This window comes from Coffea eugenioides, chromosome 1, assembly GCF_003713205.1.
Source record: "Coffea eugenioides isolate CCC68of chromosome 1, Ceug_1.0, whole genome shotgun sequence".
Taxonomy (NCBI): Eukaryota; Viridiplantae; Streptophyta; class Magnoliopsida; order Gentianales; family Rubiaceae; genus Coffea; species Coffea eugenioides.
Window position 1 is genome coordinate 51,773,666 of NC_040035.1, and position 13,375 is coordinate 51,787,040.

The window sequence follows — 13,375 nt, forward strand, 5'->3', positions numbered from 1 at the left end:
AATTCAATTTATATTAGGATGCAAGGTTCTTCCCCGACAATCTTATGCCTTTTATTTAGGCAATGAATAGTAATTCGATTCTGTGTCACTTTAAGATGAAATCATTCACTTCAAAGGATGATTATACAGCACAGATGCAATTATCACAACAAAGAATCCACATCGGCTGAAGTCCTCTTCTTGTCTATTTGTCTAAACAACTTGGCCTACAAACCTAATTAAGAATGCAGACACATCTGCAGTGACCAATAATGTAACTAATTTCGGACTAAAATGGCAGATCCATCAGTACTAATGGGTACAAAATTCCTACTAATGGTGCTGTAAAAGCAACTTATTTCTGGTTGACCAGCTTATGATTGCACAAGGTCCCACTAAAGGAGATTCAGGAAATAGCTGGTAATCAATTTGCACCTGACCAAGAGTTGGTCTTCAGTTGGCTTGAAGTATTCTTCCATGAGTTTGCTCCTCAAGATCTGCAACCAAAATTTCATCGGAGATCAAAATGAATTTGAGTAAACGAAATAAAGAGAAAAATAAATCCTAAGGATTCCGGAAGTTTTGCAGCATCGATTTAGTGACTGACAGCCTGCCAGGATTAGGACCCTGGCTTTTGTTCATATAGTTTGAGGATAACTTTTTGGGCATTCAGCAAATTACGGAAGCCAGGCAAGTATTCTGGCTGTATAACTATTATCATTCAACAGGAGCTAATTCATAAAACAGGAGCTAACCTTCTTGGGCATTAGTAGAGACTGGAACGAGGGGAGATGAACTTGCGCTGTGGAAGACAGGGACCTGAGGCGTTAAGCTTGTGCTGCGGAAGAGGGGGAAGTATGACGACGGATTTACATTGGCAGAAGAGGTGGAAGTTGGTGATGGAACTTCTGTTTTGATCCATAGGGGATTGTGTGATATCAAATATTCCGCTTTCATCGTCTCCCTGGATGGTTTTCCTTTAGAACTTGCGCCACGGGGGCTGGAAACATGTGACAATGAACTTGCATTGGTAGAAGAGATAGAATTGAGTGGTGGAACTTCGGTCCTGATAAAAAGGGGAACTTGTGGCGACAAGTTTGCTGCCTTTGCTCTCTCGTTCCCGGGTTGTTCCATAAAATTTGCACCTGGGGAGATGGGGGCATGTGAAGGTGTGTGTGCACTGGTAGAAGAGTTGGAATTTGGTGGTGGAACCCCTTTCTTGGTAGAATTGGGAAGATTTAATGACAAATTCGTCAGTTTAATTGTCTCCTTGGATGGTTCTTCCCTAGAGATTGCCCTGGGGGACATGGTGACCGGAGACGAATTTACATTGACTGAAGAGAGGGAATTTGGTGGGGAAACCGGATTATTAGATGACAAACTTGTTGCCTTGCTTGGGTCCCTGTGGAGGTTTTCCACAGTGCTCGCACCAAGAGACTTGAGGTTTGGCTGTGGAGGTGAAGCTTCTGTTTTGGTAGTAGAAACGGGAACGTTTTGAGAAAAATTTGTTCCCTTGATTTTCTCCGTGGAGGGTTCTGCTACAGAGCCTTTTGAAGCAGAGTGAGGGTGTTCATCGTGTCGAAGAAATGAAGTTACAGCTTCTCGCACTTTTTCCACCATGCCCATATCACGAGGACTCTTTCTTGGACTTATTGCCTCAGATATGGCCTGAGAAAGTGCTCTGTCATCTTCTCCAGGCTCGAGCTTGTTCATGAAATACTCCTTCACTGAAACACCTTTGTCCCACTTTTGTGGGCTCCAATTACCCAGATGTTCTCTAATCTCGGAGCTCCTGTCAATATTCTTGACATCGTCAGCAGGAAGATGCTCCGTATCCGGATTTGCATGTTTCTCTTGGTCCTCAGGGCTTGAAATAGTCAACCCTGCAATCTTGGAAGCAATTAATTGAGTGGCATCGCTGACCTTAGCATATGCTGGTGCGAGTTTCTCAGACACGGTTTCAGTGATGGTCTTGCTCACAGCAGCAGCCTTATCTTTCCCTTCATCTCCATCTTCGTGTTTGATGCTGGTTGGGAAAAGATGCTTCTCAGAAACAACTGGATCTGCTCTTGGATGTTGCCTTGCAGTTTCTCTATAAATTTCAGGTGCTAGCTCTGATTCATACACTGAAAATGCAGGTAGAAATATTCTTAATGAAATGAAGCCAAAATCAGGACAAACGTATATTATAGTGCATTTATAATGTTTTATATTTAGATTAAACGTCTGAACAAAGAATAAGTATATCATGAAGGGCCATAAATAGAGGATACTTGGAGCTCCAAGATACTCAGCATCTTCATCTTCTTCATCATCATAGGAGTCGTCCAAACTAACACCCCAAGGCGGTGTAGTGTTGCCGTCCGGGGTTTCATGATTCTCATCGTCATGCTTCTTCTTTCCGCTGAATGACTGGCGCAATTTCCTAGCTCTCTCCTTGACTTTAGTCAAAACTGATTTCTTGTTATTATGGGGGCTCAAATCTTCATCGTGGTAGTGGTTCCTTGCAAGAGTCGGTGAGGTACTATGTTGCCATGAATCTTCATCATCTGACAAGCAAAATCCAGAGTGAAAACCGTGCATGGTTTAAAAATTTAGCGCACAAAGTGTCATTAAAAAAAATTCAAAGAAGAAAAGTGCCAAACAAAAAAAATTCATTGCTTGGTGAATTTCATGTTTGGATTTACCTTGAAGGAGTTGCTCAAAGGTGAGGGATTGAGCTTTAGGAGTTTTCGGGGTTGGGGTCTCGGCATATTTTCTGCTGACTTCAAGTTGGGCCATTGTGCAAGAATGTAAACTTTCTGAGTGTGCTGTCGTCTTCTTCTGATGGTTTCTCCTAACTATTCTTGTTACCCATTATAATCGTCTCATGATGCTTTTCCAAACCAATTTATATTCTTGTCATCCATCGTAATTTGTTATCCTCTTCTTCACTGGTTTCTAATGCTTTGCCTAAGTATTCTTGTTATCCACCACACCCTATGGCCTCCTCTTCACCGGTTCTGTGAAAGTTTAAACTGAGGGGAAAATTTAAGCGCAGACAGCGTTGGTAAATGCATGGCTTTCGGGTTCCTTGTGGATTACAGAACCGTAAACGACACAAACCACAGATCATCTAACCATCCACTTTGGACGTTAGAGTACGAGGGCTCCTAGCTCTCCAAGTGGCAACAAGCTCTTGCAACAGGCTATTTTTATTTTGGGCTTCGACTTCTGTAGCAAGTATCAAGTACTTTTCCGTGTATTATGTATTCAGAATGCAAAGCACCGAACCTAGGCGATGCATTTGCCGGGACCTTTTGATGGTACTTCTAAACCGAAAAAGAATACGAAATTAAAACTTTATTGCAAAGAATGAAATTGGCTGATTCTTGTTTCCGGCTAGTGAGAGTCCAACTCCAAAATCATAATACGACAGGCGGTTAGGAAAAATATTGGGTTAAAAAACATCTGTCGAGCCAAAAGTTCCCCGATTGCTGTTACTACAAGTCTACAACTATTCTCCTCATTCCTCAAGATGGTCCTCCAAGACTAACTTCACAACACTGTCCATTAGTTTGCCTAAATTAAATGCAAGAATGTTTCCTGGGCATAATCACGCGAAGTTACCTGTTAGGATTTCATATCTTGATGTACAGATCTCCCACCCCTAATGTCATGGCTTAAACTTAGTTGCTCTTTGGAATCAAATCCAACTATATCCAGGGTTTTTCCTCACTTGTCTATCACACATTATCTTGCGGATACCAGCTGCATCATTCCAACTACCTTCACAGGCCAAGATATTTGATAGCACAACATAAGTTGCAGGATCACTTGGACAAAGCTCCACAAGCCTTCTTGCAGATCGTACTGCAATTTCTTTGTCACCATGAACTTGACAAGCACCCAGTAAACTTTTGAACATCGAGGGTCCTGGCTGTATTGGCATGTTATCAATGAATGCCTCGGCTTCCTGAAGATGACCAGCCCGACCATACAGATCAACAATGCTAGCATAGTGCTCTAAATTGGGTGGTGGAAGGCTATCATCGTCTTTCATCAACTGAAAATACTCGAGTCCTTTATCCACCCGGCCACAATGGCTGCAAGCAGAAAGCACTATGAGGAATGTTGTTAGATTTGGTTTAACCCCAGTGGTCATCATCTCTTCGAACATTCTAATAGCTTCCTCGGCATATCCATGATGGGAATAGCCCGACAACAGTGAATTCCATGATATGACATCATGTTCATCCATCAACGTGAATACTTTCTTTGCATAACTAAGATTACCGCATCTTGCAAACATGGAAACAAGCCCATTCCGCACACAGATATTTGAAGCATGCCCTCCCTTGGTAACCAGACTATGGATCTGCTTCCCCACTTCAAGAGCTGAAATAATACCAATTGATTTCAACACACTTGCATACGTGAAAATATTAACACCGATGCCTGCCTGCCTCATCTTTGAGAAGCAGGTTAGTGCTTCCTCACCACTTCCTAAATTGGAAAAACCGGCAATGACTGCATTCCATGAGATTTGGTCCCAAAGGGTAATAGTTGAACAAACTCGATAGAATTCCTCTAAGCTACAACTACACTCTGAATATACAGTCACCAGTGTAACTGACACAAAAATATTAGACTCAAAACCTTCCTGAACTATACGACAATGGATTTCCCTGCAATGGTCTAGGTCATCAGGACAACAAAACGACCTCAATAAACTGTTATATGTCACATAATTTGCCTCAATTCCAACCCGCAACATATCCCGAAACAAAGTCATTGCCTCCAAGGAGAGCTTATTCTGTGCATAACCAGTTATCATTGATGTCCAACTGAGAACATTCTTACAAACCATTCTATCAAACACACTTCTTGAGGCTTCAATATCCAAACATTTGGCGTACATATCAATTAAACCAGTCCCCACAACAACATTAAACTCAAAACCAAATTTTAAACCCAGAGCATGGACTTGAGCCCCAAGCCAGCAATCTTCAAGCTGGGCACAACCCACAAGAGCTGCCGAAATGCTATATGGCGTCAGAAATATCCCGAATCTTAGCATTTCTGTGAATAAGTACATTGCTGTTCCAGGACAAAGGGTTTCTAGGTAACCAGAAATTAAAGAATTCCAAGTCACAGCATTTCTCTCCGGTATTTCATCAAACAAATGGTGAGCCGACACAACGGTACCACATTTGCAATACATATCAACCAAGGCGCTTGAGATATAGATATTTGAACCAAATCCCATTTTAATAACATGGGTATGCATTTGAATCCCAACAGAATATGAGCCAAATTTTGAGCAAGTGGAAATGATTCTGTTGACAATATGGGGTCTGTGTAAAAACCCATGCTGATGAAACTCAGCTAAGAGGTTTAAATCTGTAAAACAGTTCAATTGGTTGTTTCCTGGGTGAGTTGTGAAGTCTTGAAAATCACAGGAGTGGAAAGAATTTACTGGGCCTTGGATATGGTAATTATGGGTTGTTACGGCGCCTGAAAAGCGATGATTGGTCACTTTCGCCGAGTTTGCCAAGGTGTACCGGAAGTGACATGTATGTGACCGCAATATCATTTTCTCGCCGTTTCCATTTTTTCTGGGTCGTGCTCGCAGCTGGCAATCGTCTACCTTTGGCTATTCAATTAAGGGTTAATTACACTTTGTCTCCCTGAACTTTGGGGTAGTCACACTTTATCACCCTTAACCTTAAAAGTTATTTTTACACCCACATTAAAATTAGTCAAGGTAAGAAATCTAATTCCCACAAAAAAAAGTGAATTGTTGCCCTTTTATTTATAAAATTAGTTATAAATTACTAGTCTTTTTTTCTTGCTAAAAGATATTGATCTTCTCCATCATGTCTACTATACAAAAATATCCAATTGATAAGAGAAGAAAAAAGTTTACATTTAATTTATTATTCTTAAAATGTTTGTTTATTCTTGTTGGATTACTATTCATTCTTCTATATATATATATATATATATATATATCTATATATACACCTTTTTTCAATTTATTAGACTTTAAATCAAATAACAAGGATAAATAACATAGTAATAACAATAAATATAGTTGGCAAAATTTTGAAAATAAAAGGAAATATCAAGCATGTTATTTTAATTTTTTTTTTTGCTTTAGCTTATGTAAACTATTATAATAATATTGTTATCATTTTTTATTTGTTAAATTAATCAACTATTAAATAATTAACCAAATTTACTAAAAAAGGTTGCTATACCTTATTTTTAAACTTGAAGTGGAGAATAGAGATTAAAACAAACTCATTTTTTGGGCAAATAAAAGAACGAAAATAGTAAATTATAGATAATTTCAGCAACAAAGGAGCAATATTATCACAACACACTTTTTTTTCACGAAGTTAGGGTATTTAAGGTTGACTAATTTTCATGAGGAATAAAAGTATGTATTTTTAGAGATAAAGATGGTAAAGTGTGACTATCCCAAAAGGTGGAGGGATAAAGTGTGATTAACATTTCAATTAAATAGCTCATTTGATTTGATTTGATTCTCTCTCCCAACTTCCATTAGCTATAGCAAAAATTAGTAATTTGTCTTTTGAGATAATGGATAGGAATTATTTGTCAAAAAATTATTTGCTTGTATTACAAATATAATTTTTTGTCTTTTCCATCACCTTTTATATTACAAATATCACATAGCAAAATGTTTGTCCTTAAAGACGCAAAGCAAAATGGTTTTCTCATGCCTCAATTTCCTTATGTTTGCCTTCTTAATTAAATGGGATAATTTCACAAACCTCCCCTGAGGTTTATGACAATTTCTTTCGGCTCCTCTCAATTATTACAAATTATACTAACCTCTTTTGTCACAATAAAATGACTATAATGACCTTCACTTAATAAATAATTAATAAATAATCCATAGTATAATGAAATGAGATTAAAAAAAAAAACAAAGAGAAACCTGACCTTTTCAGCTATTCTATTTACAAGTTACAGCCAACGATGATTCTCTCTCACTTACTATCACTTTATTTTCATCCATCAACCCCTTTCTCCTATAATTCGATCTCAAATTACCACAAACTATTACCTATAATTGCAGCCAATCGCACCATAAGTGATCCCTCAAACTCTATTATATATTTCTATTTCTCCTTTTTTTCTCTTTGGAATTGTCAAATCACATGTTTAGTTGAAAGATTAGATATGATGATTGAAGTAAAATCCAATTTCATGATCAAATTAAAAGGAGATGAAAAGGCATACAATAATAATGAAACAAATAACGCAATCATTGGTTAAAAGAGCACGAGGGATTGAAATTGATAAATTTACTAATTTGTCTATCATCTATCCAAAAAACTTTTTAAGATATTAAAAAGTATATTTCCATTTCTTTTTATACTTGACAATTATTGGTTGTAGTTCGTTATGGAGATAGAGTTTCTTTTCTGTATTTAAGACGTTAACATGTTTGGAGATTTAATGGTAGGTTAGATTATTTTGTTTTGAGAAGGTGTAGGCATTGGGTTTGAAGTTTGGGATGTGATTAGTTGTAAATAGAATTTTGATTTTTGGCAAAATGAATTTCTTGAAAATCTCTATAGTCATAATGATGCCTTTTCTTTTCTTAAACTTGATTAATCCCATCTATGCCTAAATCTCCCATAAGGATTTTTTTCAAGCCCATTAAGTGGCTCATGTAGTAGGAGTTAAGCCGCTTATATGGAACCAAACCATGATACCCTATGTTGAAAATTATGCTAACATAAGGGTAGTTGATTGTGAGTTTGACCAGATGGAACCATATGGTGAGAATATTTTTGAAGAATGAAATGCATTTTCAGAAATATTTTGGGAGAAACAATTTTATGATTATGATGATGGAATTGCTTGGGTTTAGAATTTGGAATTACACTATTTGTTAGACTAGTTTGTTAGTATAGTGGTTTTAGCTTAAATATGAAAAAAAGCAATTGGCAAAATAATTTTTGTTTTATTTTTGTACAAAAAAGGGTAGTTTAGAACTTTTGAGAAAAAAGGCCTTTTGGACGTATATTGTTATATAAATATCATACGGGACGCACCTACGAACAAAAAACAAAACCTCTATAGTAACTTCAAACCAACAAGATTAGCTAAGCTCTTTAGAATAGTATGGTCAAGGGAGGTAGGTGTAATTTAATAAACTTAAGGGGAGGTCTGTAATTGTCAGAAACCTCAAGGGAGGTTTCTGAAATTACTCCTAATTAAATTCCTTCTTCCCAAAAAAAAAAAATTCACCTAACTGTACATTCTTGCTACTTTTTTTTTTCCGTCGATAATATTAATAAACCCAACTCTAAAAATTCTTAAACCCTTATAGACACTGAGTCGAGAGAGGGAGAGGCTAAAGAAGCGCAGGGGTGCAGTTAACACCACGGCAGCGTCCCTTCCTCCAACAGCTTCTTTCACTGTTTGCGTCATGGCTGCCTTATCCCAAATGGCGGCGATGGCCTCTCCGGGCTTGGCCTACCCTCTCAATCTCCCCTCTTCCCGTACTCGTCGCCGCAATTTCTCCACTTCCTCCGCCACTGCCCCATTCCTCCCTAACTTCTCTACCTCCTCCACCATCCAATCCACGCTCGCCCCTCTCTCATCATCCTCCTACGCCTCCCCTTCCAAACCCCCCAAACCCATTCACCAAAAATCCGATACTCGCCCCCACTCTACTAGTCCCCTCGACTACGTTCTTAAAACCTCGTTCGTCCTTGGCACCAGTGTCGGCGCCACCGTCCTCGGCGCCACTGTCCTCGGGGCTACTGCCCACATTTTCCTTGGCGGCGGCGGCGGGAATTCCAACTCCGGAGGCGGAGGCGGTGGTGGAGGAGGCGGGAGCGCCGGAGAGGGTGGTGATTTCTGGTCCCGGCTTTTCTCCCCGAAGCCGGCGATAGCCAAGGACGACGAACCATCTCAGGATTGGGACTCTCATGGCTTGCCGGCCAACATTACAATCCAGCTCAGCAGGCTTAGCGGATTCAAGAAATACAAGGTCTCCGACATCCTATTCTTCGATCGCCGCCGCGGGTCAACTACAGAAGGGACGGAGGATTCCTTCTTTGAAATGGTTACCATTCGCCCGGGTGGGGTCTACACGAAAGCCCAGCTCCAAAAAGAGCTTGAAACTCTTGCGGGCTGTGGGATGTTCGAAAAAGTTGACTTGGATGCCAAAACAAATCCGGATGGAACAATTGGGCTCACTATATCATTCTTGGAGAGTACTTGGCAATCTGCGGATAGGTTTAGGTGCATAAATGTGGGGTTAATGCAGCAGTCGAAGCCGATTGAAATGGACCCGGATATGACTGAGAAGGAGAGGATAGAATTCTACAGGAGTCAAGAGCAAGATTATAGGAGGAGGATGCAAAAGGCGAGGCCCTGTTTGTTGCCAACGCCGGTGCAAAGGGAGATCTTACAGTTGTTGAGGGAGAAAGGTGCTGTGAGCGCGAGGCTCCTGCAGAAGATTAGGGATCGCGTGCAGCAATGGTACCATGAGAATGGCTATGCCTGCGCCCAAGTAGTAAATTTTGGAAATTTGAATACCAGGGAGGTGGTTTGTGAGGTGGTGGAAGGAGATATCACGCAGTTGGTCATTCAGTTTCAGGATAAGTTGGGCAATGTCTGCGAAGGAAATACTCAGCTGGCTGTCGTCAGAAGGGATTTGCCCCGGCAGGTAATCAATGCATTCCCCTGATTGTGCAGATTATGGTTTTACTCTTTATCAACAGCTTGTATGTTCGTGATTGTGGTGAACTTTCGTTGCATTAACCTTTTTCTTGTTTTTTGTATTTGCAAGCTAAAAGCGAACAAGATGTCTGTAGTTGTTAATGATGCATTTGATTTGTTGATTTTAAAGCATTGATTATTAAGTCATATATGAATGTTATTCAGGATTTGGAAGTTTACCCCAGATTTTTCAATTAAAATCTGGGGATTGTGTTGTGTTTAAATGGATGTTGAGGGGTGGTGCTTGAATTGGTTTTTCAGCTACAGAAGGGGCAAGTGTTTAATATTGAAGCTGGAAAACAAGCATTGAGGAATATCAATTCTTTAGGCCTATTCTCCAATATTGAGGTTAATCCACGTCCTGATGAGAAGAACGAGGGAGGGATCATTGTCGAAATCAAATTAAAGGAATTAGAGCAGGCATCAGCTGAAGTTAGCACAGAATGGAGCATAGTTCCTGGACGGGGAGGTCGTCCTACGTTGGTACTTATTTTAAGTAGTTCATATGTAGCTTTCAGTTTGAATGCTTCACTAGCAACATAAGCATTCTTAATAACCGCCATTTCATCTGTGTATTTTGTTCAGGCTTCAATCCAGCCTGGTGGAACAGTATCTTTTGAACATAGGAATATCAAAGGCCTAAATAGATCACTTCTTGGTTCAGTCAACACAAGCAACTTACTAAATCCTCAGGTGACCGTACAGCTAAGGAGCTTCATTGTGGAGATTTATTTTTATATATTGGCAATTCTTTATTGTGTAACATTGATCCAATGTTGTTTTGCAGGATGATCTGGCTTTCAAGCTCGAGTACGTTCATCCATACTTTGATGGTGTATATAACCCTCGTAACCGTACTTTCCGTGCTAGCTGCTTCAACAGCAGAAAGTTGAGCCCAGTCTTCACAGGTGGGCCAGGCATAGATGAAGTCCCACCTATATGGGTTGATCGAGCTGGAGTTAAGGCCAACCTTACTGAGGTAGACCAGTGGACTTTTTAATTATGCATTGAGTTTCTTGGACTGTTTGTAATGAATTATCTGGACTTTTGTAGCATTCTGCTGTGCTTTGTGAGTTGCTCTTAGTTGCACCAATTATTGTCACATTTGTGTGAGCTGTTTCTCAAACATTATTGTCGCTTGTTGGTTTAACTTATAAAGCAATAGTTTAATGCTGGTCCTCCACCGAACAAGAGGAAATTGAACGAGATAGTATTTTGGTGGTATTCTCCTTTATTAAGTAACGAACAGATATATTTCTTCCAGAACTTCACTCGCCAGAGCAAATTCACCTATGGTCTTGTTTTCGAAGAGATTACAACACGTGATGAAGCCAGTCACATCTCTTCTCACGGTCAAAGGGTCCTTCCTAATGGAGGAATTAGTGCAGATGGACCTCCAACAACATTAAGTGGAACTGGCATTGACCGCATGGCATTTGTACAAGCTAATATAACACGGGATAATACCAAGTTCATGAATGGGGCAATAGTTGGGGAAAGGAATGTATTCCAGGTGAGTTTTATCTTTATGTTTGAGATTCGCTTTCTATACTATCTGATTGACCAGACTAATTGTATGGTCAACTGACTCTCAAATGGTTTGGGTTGTAACCGATTGTTTGTTACTCCTCCTGCCCCTCTACCCAAATGAAACAGAAGGGTACCCCGGTTTTTTGTGGTCTATAAAATGCCTCGTTTATGCTGGTGAGATTGATACATTGTTGCTTTCTAGTTGTGCATGGTGGAAGTTGCTTGTAGTGAATTAATCAGTTTCTTTATAGTTTTTTTTTTTTGGGGGGGGGGGGGGGTAAGCAATTAGTTTTCTGATAGTTTCTCCTTTAAGATGTCACATTCTGTTTAATGCCTAGCCTATCCATAGCTGGGGAAAATAAATCTTGCTGCTTTTGTTTTGATGACCAATATCATACATCTGAATACTCAAGAAGTTTATCCTGAAGTTAAATCCGGTTGTTTAAGCTGAATGTTGTTTTGCAATCTTTGTTGGGAATATCAGAGGATGAATTTTTTATAACTCTGGTCTTTCAGCTTTTGATGATGTATGGATAAAACACATTCTTGATTCACTGAGATGCACACTGTTATCTGTTAATTGTAGCTTGACCAAGGACTTGGTATCGGCAGTAAGTTCCCATTCTTTAACCGTCACCAGTTGACATTAACACGATTTATCCAGTTAAAGGAAGTGGAAGAAGGTGCTGGTAGGCCACCACCGCCTGTCTTAGTTCTGCATGGCCATTATGGTGGTTGTGTAGGCGATCTGCCAAGTTACGATGCTTTTACGCTTGGTGGACCTTATTCAGTAAGGGGTTACAACATGGGAGAGATAGGCGCCGCTCGAAATATTCTTGAGGTTTGTGTATGGTATTGAGAGAAGCTACATTTTGCCTTTTATCAGACGTTTTCCATTTATGATTGGAGGAAGAAACTTTTATGAAAACATGGATGGGTTTGATTAAGCATCTTTTGATGCCAAAAATTCTCAGCCCTCGTCCACATTTTTTGCTCATCATCTGACTAATTTATTTGGTATTCGCAGTTCGCTGCTGAGCTACGGGTACCTGTGAGGAATACACATGTTTATGCATTTGCAGAACACGGAAATGATCTTGGAAGTTCAAAGGATGTGAAAGGAAATCCAACAGAGGTTTATCGGCGGATGGGTCATGGTTCCTCTTATGGTGTTGGAGTTAAGCTAGGTTTAGTACGAGCAGAATATGCAGTTGATCATAACTCTGGAACTGGAGCCTTGTTCTTCCGGTTTGGTGAGAGATTCTGAGACATTTCGGTTCTGGTTCTCACTGACACACATATTGCTGCGTCGGAATTTACAAATTTTGGGTTTGAGCTGCATAGGACTTTGGCTATCCAGTTAGACTGGTTTCTGCAACTGGGAAAATTCAGCAGAGACAGTATATTAGACAAATGCAAGTATTGTAGTACTATTTTAACTTTTGAGGATTCATTGACAGTTGAGGATGTGAGTTTGTGCCTTAATATATGCGTTGCAAGTTGTTTTTACTTCCGCACACATCTCTCCGTGCAAGATGATTACCATTGGTTATCAATATGCTCTTTCACAGTGCAGCCAACTTGACAATAAGCCGAACAGGCTCCGATTTCTTTCGAACTCACAGAAACAAGTGGAAAGAAAATAGAGAAAAGCAGTTGGATGAAAGATTGGGATGATTTCAGAAACCTCCCTTGACGTTTTTAACAGGTCCACTCAGTACCCTTAAACTTTGAAAAATTGCACTTTCCTAATAAACTTTTTGTAACATTTGAAAGCGATTTCAAAATATAATATTAAAAAAATTCATTTTGGAATGGAAAAGATAAATTCATTCAAATTTGCCCTTTTCTTGTTATTTGTTAATTGTCATGGCACATCAAATTTATCTTTTAATTTTTGTAAATTGATTGATGGGTTTTTTTTTTAATAAAAGTTTAAAGATTGATAACAAGATCAAAAAACTCTTTTAAGTCATTGGTTCAGATAAGAAATGTTAAATTACTTAAAATTGTGAATAGTTTACAATACTTTTAAAAATAACTTGTAATAATTTACAATTATGATAATTCCTTTTTGCATTGGCTTAAAAACGATAGAGATAAGTTTTTATAT

At 39.2% G+C, this 13,375-nt stretch overlaps 3 protein-coding genes across 3 annotated transcripts; 1 reads left to right on the forward strand and 2 right to left on the reverse strand.

The window, feature by feature from the left end:
- Positions 1-79: 79 nt before the first annotated feature.
- LOC113782875 (sialidase) lies at positions 80-2,938 on the reverse strand. The gene is made up of 4 exons (XM_027328820.1): positions 2,667-2,938; positions 2,253-2,528; positions 735-2,105; positions 80-476 (listed from the first exon to the last, which is right to left on the reverse strand). The coding sequence occupies exons 1-4, from the start codon at positions 2,758-2,760 to the stop codon at positions 433-435; spliced, it is 1,785 nt and encodes a 594-aa protein (XP_027184621.1). The 5' UTR covers positions 2,761-2,938; the 3' UTR covers positions 80-432.
- Positions 2,939-3,487: 549 nt separating this feature from the next.
- On the reverse strand, positions 3,488-5,554 carry LOC113783394 (pentatricopeptide repeat-containing protein At4g13650-like). The gene has a single exon (XM_027329521.1). It carries the CDS (start codon positions 5,552-5,554, stop codon positions 3,665-3,667), a length of 1,890 nt encoding a protein of 629 aa, XP_027185322.1. The 3' UTR covers positions 3,488-3,664.
- Positions 5,555-8,345: 2,791 nt separating this feature from the next.
- On the forward strand, positions 8,346-12,781 carry LOC113756417 (protein TOC75-3, chloroplastic). The gene is made up of 7 exons (XM_027300128.1): positions 8,346-9,679; positions 9,994-10,215; positions 10,318-10,425; positions 10,520-10,711; positions 10,997-11,245; positions 11,849-12,103; positions 12,290-12,781. Exons 1-7 carry the CDS (start codon positions 8,432-8,434, stop codon positions 12,527-12,529), a joined length of 2,514 nt encoding a protein of 837 aa, XP_027155929.1. The 5' UTR covers positions 8,346-8,431; the 3' UTR covers positions 12,530-12,781.
- Positions 12,782-13,375: the final 594 nt, after the last annotated feature.

What these genes read in the sequence shown, in the direction of transcription:
- LOC113782875 (XM_027328820.1), bottom strand. Translation starts at nt 2,760, where the DNA reads ATGGCCCAACTTGAAGTCAGCAGAAAATATGCCGAGACCCCAACCCCG. An exon ending in TGAGTATCTTGGAGCTCCAA is followed by an intron (nt 2,106 to 2,252) that starts GTATCCTCTATT and finishes CTGCATTTTCAG; the next exon opens with TGTATGAATCAGAGCTAGCA. An exon ending in CTCTACTAATGCCCAAGAAG is followed by an intron (nt 477 to 734) that starts GTTAGCTCCTGT and finishes TTTTGGTTGCAG; the next exon opens with ATCTTGAGGAGCAAACTCAT.
- LOC113783394 (XM_027329521.1), bottom strand. Translation starts at nt 5,554, where the DNA reads ATGATATTGCGGTCACATACATGTCACTTCCGGTACACCTTGGCAAAC.
- LOC113756417 (XM_027300128.1), top strand. Translation starts at nt 8,432, where the DNA reads ATGGCTGCCTTATCCCAAATGGCGGCGATGGCCTCTCCGGGCTTGGCC. An exon ending in GGGGAGGTCGTCCTACGTTG is followed by an intron (nt 10,216 to 10,317) that starts GTACTTATTTTA and finishes TATTTTGTTCAG; the next exon opens with GCTTCAATCCAGCCTGGTGG. An exon ending in CCGCTCGAAATATTCTTGAG is followed by an intron (nt 12,104 to 12,289) that starts GTTTGTGTATGG and finishes TGGTATTCGCAG; the next exon opens with TTCGCTGCTGAGCTACGGGT.